Source organism: Diceros bicornis, chromosome 18 (assembly GCF_020826845.1).
Source record: "Diceros bicornis minor isolate mBicDic1 chromosome 18, mDicBic1.mat.cur, whole genome shotgun sequence".
Classification (NCBI taxonomy): domain Eukaryota; kingdom Metazoa; phylum Chordata; class Mammalia; order Perissodactyla; family Rhinocerotidae; genus Diceros; species Diceros bicornis.
This window is the reverse complement of record NC_080757.1, coordinates 1438021-1459397: the sequence shown is the minus strand read 5'-3', so window position 1 is coordinate 1459397 and position 21377 is coordinate 1438021. Positions and strand designations below refer to the sequence as shown.

The 21377-nt window shown below is 47.0% G+C and overlaps 1 protein-coding gene across 1 annotated transcript; it reads right to left on the bottom strand.

Moving 5' to 3' along the window:
• Nucleotides 1–1332: 1332 nt before the first annotated feature.
• Nucleotides 1333–21131, bottom strand: GID4 (GID complex subunit 4 homolog). The gene is made up of 6 exons (XM_058559542.1): nucleotides 20780–21131; nucleotides 15043–15102; nucleotides 10478–10585; nucleotides 7936–8037; nucleotides 6076–6206; nucleotides 1333–4495 (listed from the first exon to the last, which is right to left on the bottom strand). The coding sequence occupies exons 1-6, from the start codon at nucleotides 20966–20968 to the stop codon at nucleotides 4432–4434; spliced, it is 654 nt and encodes a 217-aa protein (XP_058415525.1). The 5' UTR covers nucleotides 20969–21131; the 3' UTR covers nucleotides 1333–4431.
• Nucleotides 21132–21377: the final 246 nt, after the last annotated feature.

The following is a 21377-nucleotide window of genomic DNA, read 5'->3' as shown; positions in this document are numbered from 1 at the left end:
TTTTATACGTGTGGAGGATTTTTTCAGTTTATAAAATGCTTTCAAGGGGAGCCCCGTTGAATCCTCAATAACTCTTGGCCCAGGCAGAGGTTGTTCTCTCCACTTTCCAGGTAGGGAAACTTGGGCTCAGAGTCTGGCTGATGCCCAGAAGTCATGTTAGGACTGACAGGTGGATTCGGGAGGGAGAACCCAGGCATCCCCCAGCTCCCTCCCTCTACAAAACCACGAGTAAATGCTGTCTTCAGCCATAAAAGTCCAGCAGTGTGAACAGTCTGTTCCTTTCTTGACACCACATCTCCGGAGAAAAGAGTTTAGTATTATTGTTTAAATGACATGAGATCAGATGATACTTTATACACATGGACTCTTTGCCCTGACACTGATTAAATCCTCTTAGCATTTCAACTTGCTCAAAATTTAAGCCTTTTCAATACTATAAATATTTCCTCAAAAATTAAAATGGTGTTTCCACCTGTGTTCCTTGGTGCTGCCTTGGGAGGGGTACCTGAACGTCACACTGTAAGAAGAGGACCAAGGTGTTCCGGCACACTAGTCACAGTGGTCTGCCAAAACCAGAACCAAGCATGCCAGGCTGCCTTAGGGCGCTCGGCACGAGGTGCAGAGGAATCGAGGGCCAGAACTTGCCGCTGGCGTCTGCCTTCAGGATGTTGCTGGTGCAGCATCCTGATACTGCATGGTGCAGTATCACATGGTGCCCATGTGTATAAAGTATCATCTGATCTCATGTCATTTAAACAGTAATACTAAACTCTTTTCTCCGGAGATGTGGTGTCAAGAAAGGAACAGACTGTTCACACTGCTGGACTTTTATGGCTGAAGACAGCATTTACTCGTGGTTTTGTAGAGGGAGGGAGCTGGGGGATGCCTGGGTATCTCCCTCCCGGATCCTCCGCTCAGGAGCAGAGGTGCTTCGGGGTTCAGGAATTTCCTCCGAGGACCAGTCCCTGTCCACATTGCCTGTGCCGGTGCCAGACTGCGAAGCAGACGGAACAGATAGCTCCGTTTGCATTTTTTCTGTGCATCAAATAAAAGTATAAATCCTGTATACATGCAAAAAAATGCTTCCACATTTCTGAATACAGAAATTAACAAAACGGAGGTCAAATATAAGTGCTGAGTGGCTGAGCACATCCGGAATTAGGAGGGAGCAAGGACATGGCACTGCCTCAGTTCCCCGGAGCAGGCCTTGCCCATTCACAGCCCACAGGGGTCTCCGGGCCTTGGGCGGCCAGAAAACCTCCATAGACACAAGGCCAGAAAGACGGCTGGTTTCTTCCAACAGAACGGTTTTGATTTAGAAATAGGACCAACTCACTGCTTAAATACCTTTATTATTTTTTAAAAATTATTTGGACATTGATAGCTCTGCAAAATACTTCTCCCATCTCAAACCCTCAAACCCTTTCCACATGTCCTCCCTAAAGAAACAAAATATTCATACTTTGCCCCCATTCAAATCTAATTGTTAAAAACACGTAAGATTCAAAATCAAATATTACTTTTCTTTCCCAGAACTTGTTAGTAATTTAAAACCACAATGCAACATACTTAATGGCATTTCTTTTTAAAAATTAGCTTATCAGACTACTTTATGAGGAAAAAAATCAATTCAAGGCCTTATAGAGAATATAAATTCCCTGTTTCTGAAAGCAAAAGACATTGAAAAGCCCCTCTGCTCCCTGGGAGTCTGTGATTTCCACATTACCAACAGAACCAGCACACAGATGGACTTGCTACTTCGTATTAGGCATTGCTTCGTTACTTTTGGACTGCAGCTGAAATGCTGTAAAGTTTAAAAGGACGGGTGGGTGGGAAGAGAAAATTCCAGCACAGAAGAGAGACGAGGCTGTGGCTGCAGAATGGAAGCTTTCTGAGCAGTGGAGTAAGAACAGCCAAACCCCTAGGATCCCACCTAATGGCAGGTTTGTTTGGGGTGGAGGAAGACGGCAGAAAATCTGCAATCTGCACTAATTTCTTAATGATGAATACAAGTGTCAACCAAAAATATTGCACACTGTACCAGATGCATGTAAACCAGAGAAGGTTCAGGAAAGAATAACCACAGATGGGATGATCCCCAAAGATCCTTTGGGAACTGAGAGAAAGCGAAGGAGTCGATGTCAATTGTTCGGGAGTTACTAAGAGGTGGAGGAATAATCCCTTCCCTATCCTCAATGGGCAGAATTTTACACGAATATCTTCATCACAGATGTGCCCAAAAGATCTAGCCAAGGTACCACTTCTTCATTTTCCCCAATACAACCGGTGCACTTCATTACTTAGCTAAAAAAGAAGGAAATCCCACAATAGAACCTGGCCCATTTGGCTAGCTGAACACCAGCAACGTTTGCAAATGTCCTTCCCTGCCCACTCGACCGACCAACTGACCGACCTCTCAGAGCTACACATACGAGGACCTGACGAGCTCCTGGGGGCGACCTCATCCCTGGGTGTTCTGAGTGGGGCCTGTATCCTTCAAGAAACTTGCAAAATGCAGATGATATGTATGAGCAGGCCATGAGAGGAGAACTGAGGTGAATGAAATGGCATGTGCTGCCTAAAGAAAGCCAGCACAGTCCCATTGTCTCCTTTCCTCCTAGGTGACACCTGTCAGCTAAACGGGAGCTCAGGCGAGCGTGGTCTCTTACTGTGCAATGAGCTGGGTTTGACGAGAGCCAGCCATTCTGCTGCCTTTCAGAGCTTTAAAATCAAGAAAACATTTCTGACTCCTCTTTGGGAATGCACGTGAACCATTTCCACTGCAGTCACCAGGGCAACTTTTTAGGGTTCCAGGACCTTGGCCTTACCAGATGGGGTGGTCGCACCTTTGTACCAAGTCTGAGGACGACACATCCTAGATGCCCCAAGGCCCACTGACTACTTCCCCAAATATTTCTCCTTTAAGGCTTCCCCTAACATTCAATCTCAGTAACATACAGTACATATATCATTAAAAGTCACTTTTTAAGAATAAAAGATTTTCCCACCATCATCTAGACCTAAGGGTTTTGTTTTCTTATACACCTGTGGATTTGCAACCTTCAGCTTGTTTTGCTCCCCTGGGTTATAATGCTGTCTTGTTGTCAGAGCTTTCCCTCTTATATTCCGAGCAAATCTTGTAAACCATCAGAAAAAGCCAATCCCCCCCAAAACCCTGCTCGTATCTGCAGGTCACAACCGATGCCAACCTATTAAGCTATTTAAACATTAAAAAAATAAAACAAAAACAAAACCACACATACACACTTTGGCACGTGAGCCTTGAGTTACTGACGTGTTCATGTTCCCACCCCTCCCGTCCCAACATTCCAGAGTCGCCATCTTAGGAGAACGGCCCCTTCTGCCTGATGGAAAAGGTCGCCATGAAGCACTGCTGTTTTGAGTAGCAAAAGGAGGAGGTACAAATGCTAAACTGGCCCCAAAAACAGTTCTCATGTTTAGCACTATAATTTACGCAATGCTGCAAAACTTTTGTACCAGGACGACTAGTTTCAAACTGCTGGTTGATTAAATATACATTTACATATAGATATAGATATAAAAATTACTAAGTCAACATTTGCTGTTTTCAATGTGAAAACGATAAAATGTAATTCTGAATAATTGTGCATTTGCCATAGGGTCCTTGTTAAAGGGACCATAAAAATAATTTTGTAATAAAAAAACTCTTTTTTTTTTTTTTTTTAAGTTTAGTATTGCCCTCAAGTTCAAAAGTTTGGAGCAAACGTGCTGAGTAAGCATGACTGGAATCTGTTCCTGCCAGGGATCTGGAAGCCTTACATTTGGTGATCCCCGACGGCAGGCCAGGGAACCTGCCAGCCGCTGACTAGCTTGGCGTGAACATCACAGGGCTGGGCAGCGCCAGCCGACCCTGTTCAGCAATGAGCCTCCACCTCACGTTTCACTGGCGGAAGCTGCTGCAGCTCGCCAACTCCCTGCACAGAGCTCTGGGGGCACACACGTGCTGGGGCTCTGCCTTCTCTTGAGCTACCAGACTGAGCCACTGGGGAAGCCGGGGAGCCTGGGCGGGAACCCCGAGCACCAAGGCCGAGGGTGACCAGGGGGCGGACCTTCTCCTCGGCCGGAGGCAAGGATGGAGGGAGGAGTGGGCATTTCAGTGATACAGAAGTTAGCTGTGCAGGAAGGAAAAGTGCATTTAAGGTAGCTTAAAAACAGGTTAAGATCAAACTGCCACAGAGAGGGAGGAAGAACGGAGGCCGCTCCCCCCATGCCCTGCTGGTCGGCCATGCTCCTTGGATTCTGTGGGTTAACATTCATGCTTTCTGATGCAAGTCTGCTCATGAAGAAACAGGAACACACGTTCTCCTGGTTCTGGCAGGTACACAATTTTCTTGGCAAAGCTCTTTTTTGCCAAGTTCAGTTTTATTTGGTTGCTGTTCTGAGCCGCTGTCACCGGAATTCATAGATGGGTGCGCTGTGTTCAGGAACATGAGTTAGATTGAGCGACTGATACCTGCAGCGGGGAAAGACAGAGACGGGAGGCCGTCATCTAAGCAGCCTGGAAACCGAACAAAGGATGTCAAAAAACTCCCCACAACCTTAGCACCCACAAACCACACACTTAGACTGGAATGCAGTCATCTCAGACTTCTTCAGGTGAACTGAGTTTGGTTTTATTTCTATTTGTTTGGTTATTCCTCCCGAACTACGCAGAAGATGAGCTGTTTTTAGGCCTTGTGCTCTAAGCATGAAGCAATCATAGTATGTCTTATAAGACAGAGGCTGAGTAAGCTCTGGGAGAAGACGCAGCCCAAAGCCCTGGCCTCCCCCTCCCCCCCCCGACTCTGCAACTCTCCAACGCATGGCATCACAGCTCCCTCTGTGACATCAGGCTGGAGTAGCCTCAGAGCTTCATGGCCAACACAGGTATATCCCACTTCTTCCAGCAGAACCTTCAAAACACTATGCTACGTGAAAGAAGCCAGACACAAAGGCCACACAGTGTATGATTTAATTTATATAAAATATTCAGAACAGGCAAATCTATGCACAGAGAAAGGAGATCTGTGGCTGCCTAGGGCTGGGAGGGGATGGGGAGTTTGGGGTGACGGTTTCCTTTTGGGGTGATGAAAATGTTCTACAATCGTTTGCAGTGATGGCTGTACAACTCTGAATAGACTAAAGCCCACTGACTTGTACACTTTAAATGAGTGAATTGTGTGGTATGTCAATTATATCTCAATAAAGCTGTTATTTTAAAAAGGATATGAAAAGTTTTTAAAACTCATTTGAAAACAGAACAATGACTGAAACCCTAATAAGTGTGGCTCTCAGAGGAGCTGAGAACCATGAGCCCCAGGGCATTTGCTTGCAGGTATCATTTTGCTGCCACTGAACAAGGAATTTGAGTCAACCCAGAGTAGCATCATTCACAAGTCACCAAAGTGTGAAAAATGTGAAAGAAAAGAAAGTGTTTCCACATTCAGAGAGGAAATCAGGTATTTTATGATATGGTTTACACTTCAGGTGAAGCAACGTGATTAAAAAAGCATCAAGGAGGCAGGAGAGTCCCCCCAAAAGGTGACAAAGGCTAGCACCTGAGGTGGCATTCAGTCCTTCACTTCGGGTGAAACACAGGGCAGGACTGTCAACCCCCACAGGCCCCTAGGTTGGCAGACTGAAATCAAGTGCATGTGGGACCAGCGTCTAAGGAATGTGATCACAAAATTAAAAAGGCTGCCGACAGCAAAATTCACACTGTCCACAGTGAGATCTTATATTTTAGTTACTGACTAAATTTGGGCGGAATAAATAAATACAAAACCAGCAAGACTGAGATAAACATCCCTGCAATATAGTACTGCTTGAAAGCATGCAGCAGCGAGTTCCTTTACCTGGTACTCCGTTTTCACCTCGTTTGCTCTGTGGACAGGGATGAGCCCCTACTAGGAACAACTAAGATCAAGATGCCCTCAGCATCCAAACAGAGCATGAGGTCTATGCAGAGACAAGCGGAGAGATATTCTTTTGGATTTGGTGAGCCAAGGGAGAGCCGGGCCAGCAAGCCTCCACTGTGGCCTCGGGTTTCCTTACCATTCTGAACTCCTATGGTAATAGTAGCCCTCTATGGAGGCTGCCGACTTCTGGAAGCAGATGTAGTAGAACCCGGCAAAGGAAGCACCGCTGATGTCTTTGATCGTGTGGTCTGGGACCAGGAACTGTTCCTGCACACAGATGGAGGGCATCAGTAACAGAGCTGTGCCCCAACCACCTCTGGGGCCTCCTAGGTAACCTTCAGGTGGTTCTAAGGTTCCACTGCCACACGGTCCAGCCCAGACTTGCTGGGATATGGCAAACCTCTGTGTTTCACCCTGACTTGTGAATAGTATTCACATGCCACTCGAGTAGTCTACATACTAACGCGGCAAACTGTCTTGAGCTCCTAGGGTCAGCAACTGAGAGAAAGTACTATGGTCCACACAGCACATAAATGAATCAATACCTACCTACCTTTCTGAGCCCATAGACAGAATGCCCTGGGAAAAGTAAGTTTCTGCTCCACCCCCAGGAACTGTCACTAGCTTCCTGATCACCTCAAAAACAGCAGGTCACTTCTGTTGGCCTGTGGATTATTCTGAGGGCAGCTCAATCACCACTAGCCCCTGTAACACCCCCTTCAAAATGCTCTACACCTCAACAGCAGCAATCAGAACGGTACTGTTCTTGATTGGGCACCTTATGAGACGGGCAAGTTTGTTATCTCCGGCTAGTGCCAAGAGTTGAAAGGCCACATCCTCACACCTACTCTCCTGGAGATATGAGGTCAGAGGCCCCAGGGCCCCCAGGAGATCTACTAAAAGCCCAAAGGTGAGTCACCCAAGAAATTCTTTGGAGACAAAATAACTCCATGTTTTTTCATTTTAAGATGCTCTCCTTCTCCTTCCTCAACCTCTGAAACTGTAATTTTTAAAATTAGAACATTACAAGATACTTCCTTTAACAGGAACTTCCTTTAACTAAATATAGCTGGCATATTTCCCATTAGACGGCAAGCTCATGAGGGCAGGATTCAGCATTTACATTCTTCACCTGGCCACTGTCTACTTAAAGAGTGATGATGCCCACCCCCCAGAATTATTAGCTATACAAAGTAAAGATTGGGAATTAGTACCCTAAACAATTCGCCTGTAGGAAAGCAGGCAAGATTTCAAGATAAAATAGGTTTTTCCTACGGACTGGGGACTATGGCTTGGAGGTGGATGTATGTTCACAGAGTGATATAACGAACTTCGTTCATGACCTGCTCTCTTGTGGCTGTAGCACATCACCATCGTGCTATCAAAGCAGGGAGCACAAACAACTCCTCAGCCCGAAGCCAATCCATGCAGATGGAGCTCTCTGAGGGCCAGGGAAAACCCAAATTCCATTACTGCTCCCTCATTTCCTGAGCTGGAGGGAACCAGAGTTGCTAAGACCCAAGGGCACGGGGTTTTTGAGGTGAGCCCAAGGGCAAGGATGTGGTGGAGGGAAGAGTCACTTAAATGGCATCTCAGCCCATGGCTGAGAATAGGGGATAAAGGATGACTGAGTTCAGAGACAGTCGGGCTCCCCCTTAATCCACAGAACATTTGGGATGATTCAACCTGGAGGCTCAAAGGGATTCTTGGGTGGGAGAAAGGAAATGGAGAAGACACAGCAACCGAGTTGAGGGGGCTACCCCCCAGGCATGAATTCATCTGCTAACCACTAAACAGGTTAACCAAAGAGAAACCATCTGGGATGCCAGCAGTTAACCCATGAGCCCTGGAGCTGTGCCTGCTTTTTACAAGTATGTCAAGACTCTGCCATAAGGGTAAACTGTCATAAGCACTGGACGCAGGAAGCAGACTGGGGGCAGTGGGATACACTACGGGAGCTGCACAGTCAGAAGACCACCTTGGAGTGGGACCTTACCTTCCATCTCATGAAGACATAATCCCCATTCTTCAGCTCTTCATAATCAAAATCATCTGAATTAAATGATTTTGCATACTGATAAAAAGCCAGAAACTTGCCCTAAAAGCAAAAAATAGAGTATGAGAATTGATCAACAGAGGGAGAGGCTGGGGTCAGAACCACTCTTCTGTGCTCAGGTCAACCACCTTTGCAGAGGTGTGACTGGCGGTGGACGCGGCGCTGACAAGAGCAGTGAAGGCCACGACTGGAAAGGGAGGCTTCGGTCACCCCCAGTGAACTCAGACCTGGACTCTGGGGCAGATTCCTGGACTCCCGCCGAGTCACCACTGGCCTACGCCTGCCTGGTTAACGTGGCCCAAAGAAAAGGCTGCAGGATGGAAATGGACACAATTCCAGGGACTTTCTGTCAGAACACCTTTCCACAAACAGACCACGCTGAGAAATGAGCGAGAAGATCTCTGTAAGTAAATCAACAGTGCAAAGAGGGTCACGCAGAGCCTCAGGGGAGAGCGGCTTTAGGAAAGCAGGGTCCTCTGACATGAGTTAACCACAGATGGTTAACATAAAAAAAGGAGACCGGAAATGGGTTACAAAACTATATTTTATGATCCCATTTTTGTATCCCCCAAAAGTATATATATCCAAAAGAGATTCAGGAAAAGGTTAGTGCCTGTGTTAGCTTTAGGTGTTCTCATTAAAGACAATTCTTTTTCCTTTTGCTTTTCTGTTTTTTCAAATATTTTTAAATAAGCATGTATTAATTTTATAAGAAAACATCTTAAAAAATCAAGATACAGAGATATTAAGTCATAGAATTTGTCACATAGATATTTGTCACTTAGATATTATAATCTAAGAACATTAAATGTATGGACTCTTGGCTTTATAGTACCACCATAATACCAACTTTAAATATCATGCAGGAAAATCTGAGGGTGAAACAGTGTCTCTGATTCCAGTTTACAATGGAAAAACGATGCCATTGGTGAGGTTTATCAGACACTGTAAATCTGACAAACCATGGCACAATACAGAGCTCCAGAAGCCCCGTATGGGGATCTGGGAATCCTAGTGGGTCGGGAAAGTTGTGGGAAACATGGAGTACCGCAGAGGAAGCCAGAGATGAGGAACAGCCAGCGGGCCCAGCTCCTCTGTCCCACCTCGCTCAGTGCACCAGAGCCAAGGGTGGCCTCCTAGTCCCTCTTTCACTCAAAATATTTCACCCCAGTCTAACAAAGCCTGGAATCCCAGACATTTCCCAGTGTTCTAAAGGAAGTCAATGAGAAAATTAAGAGTTGCTTTCTTAGTATTTAATTTGCAGCCAACCTAGCCTAAAACTGGGTTTTCACTGGGCTCAAAGTCCTTGGTTTTTGCAGGACCAATCTGATATGGAAAACAGAGTTGAATGGGAGACAGGCTGTGGTTCACTACCAGGAAGATCCTTCTCTTTGGGGCTGACCAGCAGAAGAAGGGCCATCTTGTGAGGCGGCACCACGGAAGAAGACAGGGCATCAGGCAGGCTGGGACCCGACGGCACCAAGGAGCCCTCCAACTCGGCCTCCTGACGCCGGTGGCACTGTGCGCCACTCGGGCTCCTCGTACCATCTGGATACTAGGATCTTGTTCATTCTCCCATATTATAGAGACACAAATGACTGTCTAACTTTTAGTGTCTATTTGCTATAACAATCAAAATATGTAGCTTTCAAAAAATTCTAAAAAGCTCAAGTTTAAATTTAATTGAAACTCAGCATTTGATAGATATTCCTTTCCTAACTCAAGTAAGAAACATTAATAAGCAAAGCAGCTAATCTATAGTGAAGTTAACTCAGACAGCGAGAGTCTGCAGTAGGATTCTCTCCAAGTACTCTTGTGTCAGAAATCAGGAGACCCATGCCAGTGTGAGTGGTAGTGGGAAGAATGAGGAGCTTCAGAATCTTCATTACTGACACAGTTGTTTTTAGTTGGTTTAGAGGGTGAGCACACTGCACCTTCTTGGTGTTAAACAAAAATCATCATTGCCCTGGTCAACTAAGCCAAAAGGCTATTACGATAGGCTGAGAAATGGATTTTTGAAGACACAAGACTTGTGTGACAACCAGTGAAAAGACTTGAGGACAGTAACTCTAACTTGGAGTTAGAGTCCTGAAGTGTTCATTGCTGGTGAATGAGAACATGCTCCACCCTGGACAGTTAAAAGGTGAGGGGCTGGCCTCTTCAGTGGCATCCTGACAGTACTTAAGTGAAGACTGTGTCTTGTCTATCAGGAGCTAGGATGAGAAGCCCCCTGTGGGGTAGCCCACATGGATAAGCCAATGGGAGGGGCAGGTTTCCAGGAACCGTATCTCACCCAACCCTCAAGTCAGAGGCCATTACTGTATGTTTCACAGGGCTTCCCCTAGTACAGGAGATCACAAGGGAACAGTGGACAGGAGATGGACAGACAGGTAGACAGGGTGGGGGATGGTGATGAGATCCTGAGAACTAAGTTCCTCAGCTCTTAGCAGTCCCGGGGGGCCCAGAGCAGAGACTTACTCACCCAGTGCTTCCGGTCAACATCTTCATCCGCATCCCACTTTCGAGTTAAGAAAGGGTGTTTTTTGCTGATTATTTCTCCTTCAAAGAAGGTTGTAAGGGTTGGATACTCCTATGGTAAAAACCCAAATATCAAAACAAGATGCTGAATAGGAGTTTTAACCTTATGCAAATGAAGAACCAACCTTGCTTTAACTTCTTCCCAACACTTTGACAAAAACAATCACACTACTAAGCAACAACCCAAACCAGAGTCAGGTCCAGGGACGTGCTGAGGGCTGTGGACTGAACCTGAACTGAAGGTGCCCAGAGGGCGGTCTCTCAGACTTCAGGGACTTTGCCAGAAGCAGAGAACCCTTCTGTGGCTTCACTTGCTATGTACTGATCTCTAGAAAAGAACTCAGACGATTCCTACAAGCAAATTCTGAATATCCCAGCACACAAAGCAGATGGTAATTTAGCAGATTTTACTTTCCAAGAAAAACACCCAACGAGTCTCTAAAATCACAGTGTTCACAGCTAAGTCTCCCTCCGGCCATGGCCTGGCCCATCGCTTCTCAGACTAGCTCAGTGGTTTGTCCTTTTTACACCAATTCTTCAAGTTTCCAGGTGTGGATTTTTTTGTAGAATACGTTGATATATTAGGGATACCTTTAATTCTATCATACGAACTAAGACAATTTAAAATAGGGAAAATATATGTAAATCAGGTCTGTAGTAGAAAACCACAACCATAAAAAAACACACTGTTGAAAAAACAAATAAGCTGTCATACTAATTGGGTGCTTAGAAGACTCCTGTTAATTTTATTTGCTATTTGTTCATCTGCTAATAATGAGGCAGCAAGGATTTGGAAAAAATTAATGGAAGAAAGTTAACACTGAGAAAAGTCTACCATTTCTCTACATTTGTAAAAACCAACCAACCAACCAACAAATGACCCCTCAGCCCAGCCTGCCAGCTCTGGTGTTTCTCGGGAGCACAACAATGACAGCCATGCCTGACAAGCCACGGATTACAGTCCTAACGTCCCCAGGACCACAGAGGTCCCATTTTTGTCTTCAGACCCTCTGTTAGCCCCTCTTGTTTTGCATTAAATATCTACAGGTTTAAAATAAATCTGTTCTGATAGCTTTGCCAATTCTCCCAGCTTGGCGGGCCATGCGCTCGGGACCTTCCTGAGAGGATGCTACAGCAAAACCCAGGAGGTGACATCGCTGCCACCACTGCAGTGACTGGGCAGGCCCGCTCGATGACACTCCGCTGGGGGCGTTAGTTCCATTACCAGTGGACTCGGAAATACTATACCTTCAACACCCCCCAGATCCACAACCTCCACCGCAGCACTGGCACTGGGTTCCTCACACAGATATTTACACACAAAGTGTGAAGAAGTCAAAGAGAAGAAAATTTCCTAAATAGAAAACCGATTTTTAAGGTATAAACTAAATTACACTCATCTGTCTTAGGCAGGACTATTAAGGAAAAAAGATCTATATAAGTTAGCACCTGACTTGAGATTTTAAATTAAAAGCTATTTATATTGCTTTTCTGAGTTTTGAACTTTAATATTTTTTCAACACTTCCACAAAGAGAGAGAAGAACAAAATGATACAGTTGTTCCATTAAATAGAAGGAAATATGGTTCAAATCACTAGTTTTCCTAATGCATGATTCTGCACTGGCTTCTCTTTAAAAAACGTTTTAGGCAATATATCAGGGTGCTACAAAGTCACCTGATATACTGTTTAATTCTCACCAAACTCTGAGAATTAAATAAAATAAATAATGAATGAGAGTTAGTATGTACAGAAGTCACTAAAAAGACAAAACATGTCTCAGTGCAGGACCAGGAAATTCAAACAGTTGACTATAGCCAAACTGTGGGTAATTTATAGAGTCAAAGAAAAAACTCTTTTTCAGTGGAAGGAGAGATACCAGAAAACGGAGTCAAGAGGGAGAGGCAGAGCCAGCACCAGCCCCCAGGCAGACATGGGCTTCCTATGGGGGGTCCAGCTGCCGCCAGGCATTGAGGCTGCCCAACCCACTCCCCTCACAGACTACAGACCCACCAAAAACTGTCTCATGATGAGTCTGGCTTTCTACATAGACTTGCCTTCTGGGAGATTAACATTCAATTGGCCAGTAAGTCAGAGAGAACTTCCGGAACATGCGCATACTTTGTTTCATAGTGAGTCAACGAGCACTCTTGTCCACGCATCAGTCTCTTATGAGTTGGGTTAGTGGGACCTGTCTCCCTGGTTCCGAGCAAGTCTAGCACAACCTCAGCGGGAGCTTCCAAACCCTGCAAATCCGTCCAGTGAGTGAGTGGAGGGCCTGGCTGTGACGGCCCCCAAGGCTGGGCTCCCAAGCCTCGTGCCAGCTGCGGGGGCCTCCCTAGGGACAGTCCCTCTCCCTACTGGTCGCTGGCTCACAACTGCAAAGAGAATTTATTGGACACCTATTCTTCACGATTCTGGGATTTCATTTTCAGAAACATACACACTTTAAAGCTGTGCTTATGTGTGAATGTGAGGGAGCTAAGAGGTAAATTATCTCCAATTTAATAATTTTCCATACTGTATACATGAGGGAGACTACGACTAAAATCCAAACCATTTAAACAGTTTTATTAGAATAAATTATATATTTGATATTTGACAACTATAAATGGGAAAGCAAACAAAAATAGATAACTGTATTTTAATACAGGTGTAAAATCATGCAAAGAATTGTCACCCTTTTCTGCGCTCTACTGATGATCTACAGTGACCATTTATTAGATTTATAATTTAATATAGAGTTATAACCTGTAACTTAAAAAGTTATTATGTAGTCGTACAACGCCACGTCTATACTGAAAGCCAATGCATTGTACATTCTAAACAAGTGAATTGTATGGTATGGGAACTATTATTTCAGTAAAGCGACTAAAAAAAGATTTTTAAAAAGATGAATTCAAAGAATCTGAGGCTTGAGCAGGACTTAGGAACCTCAGGAAACACATCAGCCTTTCTCTAACTAAATGCTGCGTCCACTGCTCGACCTGGAGCAGACCACCCTGGGGAGGCCGTGTGCTCATGAGGCCACCCCACGTGCAGGCAGGAAGGACTGGCCAGGAGGGATGGTCTCTGCCTTAGTCATGAGCCTAAGTCCCCCTGGGCGGGCCCCCAGTGAAGGGCCATGCCAGCACCTCCCCCCGCCTCCATGGGAGCCTGGCTGTTCAGGACTCAGAGGGGCCTCCCCCCGTAAGGGTCACTTGCTCCCGATGGCAAGTTCAGTGCACTTCTGTACTCGGTTTCAGGACTTTTAGTGCTCCTTACCATTTCCGCGTGGCTCCCTACGACCAGAATGACTGGTCTTGGAGTCGGTGCTAACATTCCACATATCAAATTCTGCTGGTTTCCTTAAGAAGTTAAATGTTTATGTACTGCACTGAATTAATAAATACATTTGGCTGCCTAAGAGTTGAGCTATTCTCTTTACTATATGTTTTCAACTACTACAAATTAAAAGGTTAGAGCCCTTCATTTGGCTTTCATCTTCTACCCCTACTTGATTAGATGTGTTTCTAGAGGTGAGGAAGAGAGACCTTTTTGTCTCAACAGCACACTTCATAGGAAATTCTCAAACTTCTAGCAGAGAACTAGAAGAGCCAGACGGAACCAAGGAGACCGAAACAATTGTTTCAAGATGGAGGATAACCAGGGCCTTAGTTGGTATCCCATATTTGTATCACAGTATAGTCTACCACTTACTCTTACATTGTTTCCTCCCCACTAGGTCAAGCCCCTCGAGTAGGCGGAGCAGGCATTTTTAATTCTCATTTTTACAGATGGGGAAACTGAAATGAAGAGAAATGAAAGGTCACGGAACCAGTAGGGGTTCCAGAGCGAGAATGTCACCACTCTCCAGGCAGCCTTTCCAGACACTGCTGGGCTATAAAGACAGTGAGAGCTGCAAAGGCCAACAGGACGCTGCAGCCTGGTCTAGCCCAGGCCCTCACTGCGGAGTGAGGCAGCCAGTTTAGTCGCCTCCTTCCTCTTCCTGTTTATTCACTCGTGGGAAAAGAAAGAATGCTCTTTCTTGCTTTCCGTATTTCCAGGAGTTTAAAAACTTGGTTCAAAGAAAGGAAAACACTCTGCTTTACACAGTAGCTACTTCTGTTAGAAACAGGAGAAACAGGATGATCACTTTTCATTATGCCAGTGAACTCAGGGGTTTAGAGAACTTCCAAGACCTCCGTTCTCGAGCAATTGATGCTTATCCCAGAAATTGTTCAACTTAAGATGAGTGTGGTAGCTATATTCTTACTATATTTTTTTTCTCAAAAAGGATTGAAAATAAAATTAACTGTCACATTATGACTTACAAACTTTTCTTTACAGATCTGTGAATCTGTGTACTTTCCAACAGGACGCATCAAAGCTGCCTGCTTGGTGTTTGCAACACTGAGACCAGGTGCTGTAACCAGGCCTCAAAGAGGTGAGATTGTCTGCCCTTCACACTCGGACACTGCTGAGCGTGCGGTCCACTTGCCAGTTCTGGTTCATCTGCAGGAGTGCTTACCTCAGTAAGGCCTTTAATCTTCAGGTACCCACAAAGGTAAGAGTTCCCAGTGTCCACATGCTGGAAAGAAAGGACACACAGCCTCGTTACAAACGGAGGAACCACCAAGAAACAAGCTGGAGGGACTCTGGAGATCCCTGCATCCATCATCCATCGGTCAAAGGCGCCTGCAGGGCCAGGCGGGGTAAGGGAGGCCTGGAGGTCAGCGCTTGCACAATGCAGCCTGAGGCTCACTGGCCTGAGACCTTCGTGAGTCCTCCCCATCCACATGCCTGTTCTGATGAAGCAAACTGATCCCAGGACACTCTCAACTTGCTGCAGCGAATATCTTGAGACTGAAGCACCTTTGTGGAACAGCGAGCCCACTCAAACCTCATTTCAGGACTGCCTTCCACGCAAGTCTCTCGTTGGTCTACAGACTTTGTGTGTTGCTGGGCACTAGCCCTCTGCTTCTGCCTGTACACGTGGTGTCATCCCTAACCTGGGGTTCACTGGTTTTCTAGTGTCTTTCTAGCCTAATTGTATGCTGCTCCATCACTGGTCTAGCAAGTCTACTCCTCCTCTATATTTACACTACGAACCATCCTGCATTATTTCTTTATGAAATGTGCAGAATATTCAGGAAAGGCATCTTACAAAGATGTATAGAGTATAAATTTCAGTTATGAACCAAAATGCTGACCCCAAATCTGAATATATTGTAAATGCTCACTCTGCCCACATCATATACGGATGCCTGTATTTCTTGACAAAAAGAGGAGCCTAAAACAAATGGGGGTAACAGGCATAGATTTTGAGGTTTAGCAGTCATCAATTACTGGTTGCTGAGACACTGCCAGATGCCTACCCAACAACCAGTTTCCTACTTTTCCACACCGTCAGGTCCCAGATGTTGTTCTGGCACCTACCCTGCCCCTGCAAGACCTGGTCAACCCTGATGGATCCAAGGCAAACGTGTGCCCCCGTCCCCTTGTGAGTCACTGGTTTAGGGCTGAGTGACCCAGTTCTGCCCAATTAGATGAGTGTGTAAGTCTCCTGGGTGCCTCTGGGGAAGATTCTGGCTTTTGAAGGGGCTCTTTTCCTTCCCCTGCTGGTGGCAATATCCGCACACAGTGCCCAGTCCCGTGGCAGCCATCTAGGGATCATGAGGAGAAACAGGCCAGGAAATGCCAAGGATGGCAGCACAGAAAGACAGAAGGAAACATGCCTCTGAATGAGCCAATCTGGAAGGAAGCCCTCTCTAAACTTCTTGTAATGTGAGATAAGAAGTTCACTTATTCTTTAAGCTATTTTGAAATGGGTATGGTTACTGGCAGCTGAACGCAGACTTAGCTAGTACATTTCACCCAAATTTATAGAGACTCATCCTGAATAGGCAGATTTTCAGATTTCATGACGATGGGATTAACTTACAAAGTAAACTCCTGGAATTAAAGCAAAACAAAGTACAGTGGTACTGTAGCACAGTGAGATTTTAATGTTAAGTGAGGTCTCACTTTAAGAAATTAGAAAAATTTTGTGGAATTTATCAGATTCAGGGATCTACTATTTCCAATTACACCATAAATCAAATACTAAGGCAATCCCCCAAAACTGTAATGAACTCAGTCAGCCAGGCGAGGTCAGCACCGCAGCCAGCGGGCTTCAATGAGGCTGAAGTGCTCCCAGCTCGGTGCTGGTGACAACAGTATTCCACATGAAAACTGCAAGAGCGTCTGCTGACCCTGGCACTGGACATTACCTAAGGCAGCTGATCCGCACTAACGTGGCTCAGCCAAGATCTTTTAAGAGGACACACAGCTCTAACCTGAGTCCTCAAACTTCATGTATGCAGTTCTCACTGAATTCAATACAGTCTGGGGTCTCACAGCTGCTGGAAAGGGCATCAGGTGGCAAGGGTATCTGCTAATGAGATTAAAAACTGAACTGTAAACTGGCTAACATTTTGCCTGGATTATCACATGCTCAAGAACCAGAATTTCAGTCTGGCCTCTGTTCAACCACGCGTCTCGCTCATTCTGCCCAAACTGATCCTGATGACGACTGGTGAACTCAAATACACCACAACCCAGAGAGCTTTAACCAAACGACAGGCCAGCATCTCCACAAGAAAGAGAACAAGGCAAATGTCTAGCAAAGAAGGTTTCACAGCACAGCTGTGTCCAACAGCTGCTCTTTTTAATATTTCTTTCACAGTGACCCTGGCCTTCAGTTCACTCTTGGCTTCCTGCATGGCAGAGGAGAAACAGAACAGTCACAGTAATAACAACAACAACAAAAACCCCGTCAGAATCTCACAAAGGTTTGAGGAACTCTTCAAACTGAAATCTCTAAAAAAGAAAGTGCTCCAAAAAGCACATGAAAAGATGAGCAACATATCATTAGTCATTAGGGAAATTCAAATCAAAACCACAGTGAGATACCACTTCACACCCACCAGGATGGCTACAACCAAAAAGATGAACAAGGCGCCGGCCCGGTGGCACAGTGGTTAAGCGTGCGCGCTCCACTTTGGCGGCCCGGGGTTCACAGGTTCGGATCCCGGGCGCGGACACACACACCGCTTGTCAAGCCATGCTGTGGTGGCGTCCCATATAAAGTAAGGGAAGGTGGGCATGGAAGTTAGCCCAGGGCCAATCTTTCTCAGCAAAAAGATGAGGATTGGCATCAGATGTTAGCTCAGGGCTGATCTTCCTCACACACACACACACACACACACACACAAAGACGGACAATGCAAGTGTGGAGGAGGATGTGGAGAAACTGGAACCCTCAGACACTGCTAGTGGGAATGTAAAATGGTGCAGCCACTTTGGAAATCAGTCTGGCAGTTCCTCAAAATGTTAGACATAGAGTTACCATATGACCCAGCATTCTACTCCTAGGTATAACACAAGTGAATTGAAGACATTTGTCCACTCAAAAACTTGTACATGGATGCTCACAGCAGCATTATTCATAAGAGCCAACAAGTGGAAACAACCCAAATATCCATCAACTGAGCAATGGATTAAAAAAAATGTCATATATCCACACAATGGACTATTATGCAACAATAAAAAGGAATGAAGCATTGACACATGCTGTGACATGGGTTGAACCTTAAAAACATTATACTCAGTGAAAGAAGCTAGACACAAAAGGTCACATATTGTATGATTCCATTTACATGAAATGTCCAGAATAAGCAAATCTTAGGACAAAAAAATCAGTGGTTGCATACGGTTGGAGGGGGGTGATGGCTAAGGGGTATAAGATTTCTTTTCGGGGTGATGAAAGTGTTCTAAAATTAGATTGCAGTGATGGTTTCACAACTGTGTGGATATACTAAAAACTACTGAATTGTACTCCTTAAATGGGTGAATTCTACGGTATGTGAATTATAACTCAATTAAGCTGATATGAAAAAAAGCAAGCTTGAAAGAGGCTGAGTTATAAAAGGCAGAAGTATTCTAGGAAGGTAGAGTCCAAGAAACTAGTCCTGGCTGAAAAACCAGATGATGGGGCAATTCACATGCCACTGACTTGTTTCAATGACTGACAAACAGCTCACCAATCCAGATGCAGCGCAGCATTCCTGGGCAGGACCACCCCCCGACCCGCCACAGACATCCTCCTCAAGTGGCTTCCAGCCATCGCCAGGTGTCTGCTCTGGGCTGCCCTGAGACATAGCAATCGTGCACCAACTCAATCACCGCTTCCACTGGCTCACAAGGAAACTGGCACCTGACAGGAATTCAGAAACAACACACTAATGACAGCAGTTGCCACAGTAACCAGAGCAGCCTTCTCTCTGACACTTAGCTACCATGCCAGTTGTCCCCCAACCACATCAGAAACCATCAAATTTAACAATGGGCACAAATTCAAGATCATTCCAAACACGACCACACCAGGGATCTCACTTGCAGAATTTTATAGTTACTTGAAAAAAAAAAAAAATCCTGTACTTTCATACTAAATTCTCACATTTTAAGCAAAAGGGATGGGGGATCACCACGTGAGGCCTACAATTACGAAGACAGAAATACCTCAGTCACAATAGTTTTTCACTTACAATAAATATCATGGCTCATAACAGAAGTGTAAGTTTATAGACCAAAGACACAATTAACATGAAGATGTAGTTTTCCCAGTCAAAAAAAGAGAAAAATATTTATTCCAACAAAACAGTAAGAAAAGAGAGGGTGATCAATGCTCTGCAGTTAGCAATAAGAAAATGCTCTCAGTCTTTTGGGTGGAAGATCTACTTGTTCAGAAGAGACGTTAAGATTTAAAACTTCAAAAGAGCAAAGGGCAAGCCTAAGGAAAAGACACATCCTACATTCTGTCCTCACATGGGAGCAGCAAGGCAGCAGAGTAGGACCTCAAAGCTTCTGTAAGGCCTTTCAAGGGGACAGCTGTTAGGACGGGCTTCTGGGAACAGCCTAGGAGATGGGGTGTCAGGCTAAGGATAAAGGCGCAGAGGGAGGGGGGAAGTGGGTCCTAAGGCAGGCAAGGGTAGGTAGAAAGGAGGAACAGTTTTGTAAGGAAGGGAGAGAAAAAGGAGCATTAACCACTGCCCATCTCCTTTGGCTGGGGAAAAAATGCCAAATGTGTTACCACTTGCATGAGAGGGATGAGGTGCAGGAAAGGGCCAGGGCAGGTGAAGCTGTAGTTCCAAAGCTATCAGGGGCTGGCAGCAGACACTCAGAGATCCAGGTCAAATCGGGGGAGGTGGATAGACATGAGAAGGAACTATCCATGTGAGAACTAAAACTGGGTGAGTTAGATTTCCAGTACATGGGTATCAGAGACTGGCAGGAAGCCTGGCTGTGTAGGTAAGGGTTAAGAACAGGGAAAGAGGGTCCCCTGGTGCCAAGAAAGGAGGAAGACGAAGGCATGGGGTGGGAAGATCTGGGTAGGCAGGCCAGGGAGACTGGGAGCAGACTGGAAGTGGCCAAAGAGGGGTAAGGAGTATGAGAAGCCTGGGGCAGGAGGCCTGGGTGTCCCAGCCAGGAAGAGACTGGAGCAGTAGGGGGTCCCATGACACAAGACCTAACATACTGTGAGGAGGCTCTCCCAGCAGCACCCAGGATGTGAGTGCCTGGTGTTGGGGGAGGGGGCACGAGCCAGGAATCAGTTGTAGGTTGTGGGCTCTCAGGGGCTAAAGGGGGTTGGGTGCTCCCAGATCTGAGGGGGCTGATTAAGCTTCGTCCCAAAGACGAAACCCTAGGAGGAGGAGGAGGAGGGCCCCAGAGCCTGAGGATTCCTGGGAGGGAGGAAAGGCGGCAAGGAGGCATGTCTCAGGTCTGGGAGAATCAGACATGGGCCTAGCCATGGGGAGGGTCCCGAGTCAGGAGAAATCAGTGGAGAGCTCCTCAAGATCTGAGAGGGAACGAGGGAGGGCCGATCTTTGGGCGACAGGTCATGGAGAGGAAGGACCCTGGTCTGAGGGTGGCGAGTCATAAGGGGCTTCCGGATCCCAGGCGGGCCGGTCACGGGCTTCATGTCTGGGACAGTGTTCAGGGTCTGCCAGGAGCTGCTCACGACAGGCTCCGGGTGTGAGGGGGCAGGTCAGGGTTGGGGTTCGAAGCGTGTGAGACACCAGCTGGGCAGGTCCGGGGGTGAAGCGCCGGGTGCGGGAGGCCCGGTGGCGAGGGCCTGGTCCGCGGCTGCGGGCTCGAGGAGCCGGGGGCGGGCACGGCCCGCGAGCGCCGCGAGGAGGCCCTCGGGCCCGGCCCGGCCCGGCGCTCACCTGCAGCACCACCTCTACGTCGTACGAGTTCCCCTTGCTCTTCTGGTGGCCGCGGAACTTGGAGCCGCTGTAAAGCAGGCTGGTGGCCACGCCGGGCTGCTGGGTGTTGATGGGCGGCGGCGGGATGAGCGAGGCCGCGGAGGCGGCCGAGGCACCGGCCGGCGGGGGACACTCGGTGCGGACCGGCATCGCGGGGTCCCCCGGAGCCAGGGCTGGGGGGAGGGGAGAGGAACCGCCGCCGGCGCGCGGGAGCCGCGGAGGGTGGCAGGGAGGGAGGGGCCGGGGCGCGCGCGCGCGCGTGGGGCTGGGGCGGGAGGGGGGAACCACCCGCCCGCTGCCTGCGGACCAAGCGCTCCGGCCGCCACCGGGACCCCGGGACCTGCTAGCAGGGCCTCCTGGTCCTGAGCCGAGTCCCCCTCCCCACTTGCCCTCGCACACACACCACCCCCTCCAATTGGCTCGAGCGCGCCGGGGGGGCGGGAGCAGGCTCACGCGGCGCTTCCACCCATTGGCGGGTGTAGAAAACACGTGGCGAGATGCGCGAGGGGCCCTCTGGGACTTGTAGTCTTCTTCCCGAGACGCGGCGTGGAGGGGGCGG